Consider the following 6,915-nt stretch of genomic DNA (forward strand, 5'->3'; position numbering starts at 1 on the left):
TCTGTGGAAACAAGGGACTATTTCTGAAGACCAGCCTACGACAGGTCTTAGTTTTAAGTTGTTGTTAGCTCAAATGTTTGAGACCACTTTTGTGAGAGCATATTTCACAATCAAAAGCTTGATGAAAAATGGGCAAGTCCAACAACAGGTTTGAGACTGTTCCCCCTGTTCATCTAGTGTGAGATTATGAAAGGTTTTAGAGCCTCTGGTAGGTTCAGTAACATGCAACAAACAGTGAACAATGAGGCAGGCTTCAGACATAAATCCTTAAAATGTCTGTTAATTTCAATATGTAGACTGTTTAGGAATTCTATATTGAAAAATTAATTTGATACAATACCTTGTTTGAGAATTATAAAAATTCATTATAAAAGTGCAGGTTTTTGTCAGCAAAGTTGACAAAAGAAGCTTGATTTAGGTGTAGTGGAAACACTTTTAGAAGCAGCTCTTTCCACTGACTGCATGAGGGGTCTAACAATAGTCGACTCATCAAGTAAGGCAGTGTGAACATACCCTTAGAATACCTTACAGTGGCTATTAATTTTGACGCTGAGACTGCAGCCCTTAGAGAGCTCATTGTAACAGCTGATTAAGAAAGGAAGAGAAAAATCTATTGATCCTGTGGAATAAAGACCTTGAATAGTCCCGCATGCAATGAAGGGTTGACAATGAAAACAACCTGAGCTTTTTGCTTTGCTAGCGTCTCCCTCCAGAATCCTCCAAAGAGATGTCAAAGGGAGGCAGTGGTTGCACTTTATAGGTATCTTCTCAGGGTTTCTCAGGCATCTGATAAGGCACTATCTCTTTCTTGCTTTCTCTGTACCTTTCCTACCTCCTGTGTGGTTTCTTTGATGTCTAAGAAGAATCTAAAAAGCTGCTCACAGTGTAGCTTCAGTTTAAGTCTAAAAGTCATAGGAATTAGCCGCAAGGAAATAAGTTGACAAGAAATCAGATTCTACCAGGCTTTTGTGATGCTTGATTCCAAAAAGTAAGTAACAGTTTTGTTTTAAAAGAAGCTCAGACTCACGATATAGACTAAGTCATAGTCTTATAAGAGGGATTAAAACAAAAACCACAGTCCAAAAGACTGGGTTAGAGAAAAATAGAATAAATCAAATCTCCTAAAATAGAAAGACTGCAACTCAGAGCAAGCCAACAGAAAGTGCAGGTAATTCTGAATAACATTGTAAGCTTTATTCAAAAGCTCCACATTTTGTTCAGGGACAAAAAACATAAAAGAAATGTAATTACTGAGAAATGTAAAGGGATGAACCTCATGTAAACTGTTCTTGAGTCAAAGACGTTAGATAAATAAAAAAGATAAAACAATGATATAAAAACCTTTTTCTAAAACTACAGCTGTGGGTTGTGAAACCTCGAGTTCAGCTCCTAGGAGGATCCTCCACAATTTCAACATTTCTGCACATCTCACAGAGTTAGAAAAGTAACATCTGATGACCCATTTTTAGAAAAAAGAGAACTGCTCTTTGATTTTTTTTTTTAAATGAAAACAGATTTTTTTGCTAGAAGTTTTTGAACTGATACATCCTTCTTCACGCAGGAAGAGGTGGTTTTGACCCTCTTCTCGTGACTAACAAATTGGTTTAGCGTTACTCTTGATGTAATAATCTAAGCCATCATTTGCACCATAAAATATATGGTAAGTCATCTTTGCTTTTTTTTTTTTTTTAAAAAAAAAAAACCAACATTTAGTACTTGCTTAGGTAGTCTAATGAATGCCTGAGGTGAAAAATACTTGTGTAATCTTGCCAGTGTACTCCTCTTTAAAAATTACCCTGGAGAAATGCATTGGATCTGCTAAATGGGATACACTATTTTTAAAGGACAGAACCACTAGAAGACTTGAGCAGAGGATCCAGGTAAGCAAATAAATAAATCTCTAGAGATTGATCTGAGTAAGAAATATAATGGAGTATGCCACTGATATTTTTTCTTCAGACGATATACAATGATGGAAGTCTGTATTTTAAAACTGTTACTGCAAAGACAAACAGCTTACCTGAGTGAAGAGTACTTATTCTTCTCACAGGATGGCTACAGAAAATATGATGCTGTATTTTAAACATTCTGTCTCGCAGAGCCTGTTTACAAGCAGCATAGCTTAGTATTTTACCTTCTTTTACTACACCTTTTTAATTGTTACTATTTTATAGCACTGTGCAAATGAACTGAAACTAACTTTAACAAAATTTTTGCCTCTTTAAAAACAGAGAGCTCTGACCTGAACCTCAGCATGAAAGAGTGACATGAGTTTGCTCAGTTTTTCTATGGAAAACTTTTCTCTTGAAAACTGCATGACTGCTAGTGTCAACCAGAGCAACAGAATTTGTACAGCAGATTGCAGATTTCTAGAAATATTGCATTTAACTACAGTGTTCAAAATAATATAGACCTCTTTTTGAAATATCCTTTCTTCAGACATCTTCCAGGATTATCTTTGGGTTTTTTTTCCTAATGATCAGGAAACATAAGCCCAGTCAGATATCTCTAATTAGGTAAACAACTCAGCTAAATTAACCCAGTGAAGCATTCTACCCCGTGGCCAACGCTGTTTCCTGAAACAGTGAGATTATAGCATAAATCACAAAACCACTTACAATTGCTTTTTCTGGTTTCCAAATTAGTATCTGAAGTTTCCATTGTCAGCATGTGCTGGATACTATACACAATTCAGGGCAGTAAGTACTTTTGCAGTGTGAGGCTTCTGAAGCAAAGGCTTGGCTAGAGGAATGGGAGACAGTTAGAGGAAGGAACTACTCAGAGGGGAGACCACAATTTAAGCACACAAAAAGGGTTGAAAGGAGGAAGATAAGATGCAGGGAAAATGTGAGTGTCATTTCAAGAAGGCAGAGGAAAAGGAGGGAAGGCATTGAGATAGCAGTTAGCAGGAAGAAGGGGCTGTTGCGGAAAGAATTACCACAATAATATCAAGGTAGCATTTTGCAATAATATTTGTGCGAATCCTATCAATCACACACTCATAAAATCCCACTCTGGGTTTATGAGCCAGGTGTTTTTTATACCAATGTTCATTGCACAAGCATCGCACAGGTGCAAAATGATCAAAACAGGACGTGCTGGGTCTGGCACTGTGTTGCAGCCAGTCCCTCATCCGGTAATCCCAGTATACAGCATGGCTGACACATCAGAAAAGGCAATATTTAGCTATATGCAGTACCAGGGACTTGTACTGTCAGGGCATGCAATGAAGATCTAGCAGATCTATCTGTAGGGAATATTAAATATTTGTACAGTGCACAAATCTTGTCATGTTTTGAAATAAAGAAGTTAATGTTTTGGCCGAAGGAGTGTTTTATAAAGGTGCATTTTTTCCTAAAAGAGTTGCTGAAAGCACTTAAAAAATAGAAACTCTTCAATACTTTAAAATCAACTTATTTACTGTCAATACACCTGAGTCACAGCCACTTCCTTTACCAACAAAACCATTATCTCAGTATTGTAATGACTACATAGTCAGTACGGCTGTGGAAAAAACCTGTTTCACTGATTGCCAGAGCTTCCTGAAAGTCGGTCTTTGAGGAGTTTGAGAACACTTATTTTCTTCCCAAGAAATTGTATCTAGGCAAAGCTGAGACCCAAACAGTTAAAACTTGCCAATTTTCTCTTATTCCTTGTTCTCCAGAAGAAAACTTCATGCCATACTCAACATGCCAAAGTAATGTCTGAACATGGCTATTCTCATTCTTGATATTGTCAGGAGCAGAGTTAACAGCCAGACTCAGGAAGGGGTGGGAAAAAGGGTTTGCAAAAGCAGCACCTCTTTTTGTTTACAAGGTGTAGATTTTGCTCCAACAAAGGTTCCTCCATTTTGGGCAGATTCCTATCTGCACTGTGCAGCATAAGAATCTCCATCAGGAGCTGTCAGCTCAAGAGAGACTCAGATCCTCATTTTTAATGTCACAGGAAAGTGGTCAAAGACCTAGAAACTAGTCCCTTCCCCAAGACCTCAACTTAGTTCTTGCTAGGTTAACCACTTTGACACAAATTTAGATATGGACGTAAGCATTTTGAGCAATCTGTGCTTATAGCAGAAAACAGTCCTTTCACCTGAACAGTTTTGTCTAGAGAGACACAAAAAGACACCTCACAGATTTCCCAGGCTGTAAATCAGAATGGACCACTATGAGCTTCCACCAAAAAGCAGACCAGGAGCCTGCCCCTGCGTCACTCCAGCCACGGGCTGAGTCTCTTCAGTTACATTTAGTCTTGCAGAACTCAAGTGCAGAGAGAATGAAGTGGTAGCTTTGAGAACATGGTCTCTGCAAAATGTCTGCAATCACACAGGGTAGACCTTGCCACTGAAAAAAGTGCATGGCGGGGCTGGCAGCAGGAAAGGAGCAAACATTGCTGCACTATGTGAGTGGTCAGGGGTCACAGAGCAAGCTGGGGCAAACACACTGCCTCAAGGCTTCTGTGTTGGGAGCAGTCTGTTGCCTTTGTCAAGAGAACAGGCATCAAACTGTCAGGAAAATGCAGATTTCAAAACCACCAACCTGCTGTGAACAGACACCAATCTGCCACCAAGTGCCTGACAAAAGCAGTCATGATGACACAGGAAGAAAGAGCAGTCCTTTTACCAGACAGCAAACAGCTCTATTTGGGTGGCTACCAAATGCATCGATTTCACTTCCCCACTAAGTGACCAGGAAGCACATTTGGACCCTCTGACACCTGTCTTGACAAAATCCGCTTCACAGTTTCTCATGGGACACACAGGAATTCTTCCATTCTCTCTGGGGGCCTGTGAGAAGGCAGATCTCCTTGACTTTTCAGAGACCAAATTACACAAATCTATGCTTCTGTGTCTGGCTCACAGTCCTAGCAGGGACTGGGGAAAGGCAGAGAGTTTGGTGACAAGAAGGGCTGCCATCGAAGTCCTAAACCTTTACCTGCTCCCACTCTAACAGCACTTGCCTGAGGGCTTTCACAGCTCTGCTGTGCCCTGACCTCCCAGGCTGTGACTGCTTCTTGTAAGGGAAGCCCAGTCCCTCCAACAGTCCCCAAATCAAAACTGGAGAGACAGAGACTTTGGACAGCCCAAATCTTGGAGTTTCCTCTAGTTTAACATGCTTTTCTTCCTTTCTAGACCAACACACCATGGAGAACTATACCATAGACTCAGGCGAGTGGCCACTGACAACAGAATTTGACTACGGTGATTCAGCACCATGCATGGGAACTGAAGAAAAGCATTTTGCAGCAAAATTTTTGCCACCGCTTTATTCTTTGGTGGTGATACTTGGCCTCATAGGCAACATGCTTGTTGTCCTCATCCTGGTAAAATACAAGAGATTGAAGAGTATGACTGACATCTACCTGCTCAATTTGGCAGTATCTGATTTGCTGTTTGTATTTTCTCTCCCTTTTTGGGCTTATTACGCTGTTCATGACTGGATTTTTGGGGAGGCGCTGTGTAGAATTCTCTCAGGTGTCTACCTCCTGGGCTTCTACAGTGGCATCTTCTTCATAATCCTGCTGACCCTAGACAGGTATCTGGCCATAGTGCACGCAGTGTTTGCTTTAAAAGCCAGGACAGTCACCTACGGCATCCTCACCAGTGTTGTCACTTGGGCTGTTGCTATTTTTGCTTCTGTTCCTGGGATAGTATTTCACAAAACTCAAAAGGAAAATTCACGTTACACTTGCAGTGCTCATTATCCACCAGAGCAGAGAAATGTATGGAAGCAATTCCTGACCTTAAAAATGAACATCCTGGGACTTGTTATTCCAATGTTAATTATGGTCTGCAGCTACACGCAAATTATAAAGACATTACTGCAATGTAGAAATGAGAAGAAACATAAAGCAGTCAGGCTTATTTTTATCATCATGATTGTCTACTTTTTTTTCTGGGCACCATACAACATTTGCATTCTCCTGCGTGATTTTCAAGGTACATTTTCCATCACTACTTGTGAAGGCAGTGGTCAACTGCACAAAGCAACCCAAGTGACAGAAACAATCTCAATGATCCACTGTTGTATCAACCCTGTAATTTATGCCTTTGCTGGAGAAAAATTTAGGAAGTATCTTCACACTTTTTTCCGAAAGCAGATTGCATCCCACTTCTCTAAATACTGTCCCGTTTTCTATGTTGACACAGCTGAGCGGGCTAGCTCCACCTACACACAATCTACTGGAGAACAAGAAGTGTCTGCTGCGTTGTAAATTGTGTCTAGAGAAAAAAAATGGAGTTGACTTTTATGAAATCAAGTCTGTGATGAAAGCCTGCATGATCTGTTCTGGATACTGGCTCTAAGGCAGCTGCAAAGGATGACAAAACACATATTTACCAAAGTTTGTACTTGCTCATGCATTTGGGTATTTGTACATAAATCAAAATGATGTATCAAATTAGCTACCTAGATAAGCTTTGTAGGGACAAAAAAAGTGCTCTTTTTTTCTGTGAACGTAAAAGCATAGTTTTGTACTTCAGGGCCCAAAACCACACACAGGCTGAGAGCCTAAGCTATCAGGCTCATAAACTGATTTTTGAGATGAACTAGAGGCTAGAAATTGGAAACATCTCTTGACTGTGCCTTACATAAGACGTTGCATTCATTTAAACTCCCTCAGACACATGTTTGACTAGTCTGGTTGTATATCTCTAAATAATGCTACATTACTGAGGTCGCTGATACAGAATCTTTACAAGTGGTACAGGAAAATTTTATACTTTTAGACGAGACTCTGATATTTCAAGGTATACTTTCCTTTGTGTATGGTTGAGTGCCAACCTCTTGGATCTTCCTCATCATAGGTTTAACTACTAGGTGTTGATATCTAAGTCACTTGAGAGTTTGCTATTTTAGAAGTCTCTCTTTTAATCAACTGCTGTTTTATATGCTATTCATACTAAAAAGCTAATGTAAT

The 6,915-nt window shown here is 39.8% G+C and overlaps 1 protein-coding gene across 1 annotated transcript; it reads left to right on the plus strand.

The window, feature by feature from the left end:
* Window positions 1-5,139: 5,139 nt before the first annotated feature.
* On the plus strand, window positions 5,140-6,210 carry LOC104470006 (C-C chemokine receptor type 5-like). Its single transcript, XM_010084775.1, has one exon. The coding sequence runs from the start codon at window positions 5,140-5,142 to the stop codon at window positions 6,208-6,210; it is 1,071 nt and encodes a 356-aa protein (XP_010083077.1).
* Window positions 6,211-6,915: the final 705 nt, after the last annotated feature.

The sequence above is a fragment of the Pterocles gutturalis genome, unplaced genomic scaffold, assembly GCF_000699245.1.
Source record: "Pterocles gutturalis isolate BGI_N339 unplaced genomic scaffold, ASM69924v1 scaffold12655, whole genome shotgun sequence".
Taxonomy (NCBI): domain Eukaryota; kingdom Metazoa; phylum Chordata; class Aves; order Pterocliformes; family Pteroclidae; genus Pterocles; species Pterocles gutturalis.

What these genes read in the sequence shown, in the direction of transcription:
- LOC104470006 (XM_010084775.1), top strand. Translation starts at nt 5,140, where the DNA reads ATGGAGAACTATACCATAGACTCAGGCGAGTGGCCACTGACAACAGAA.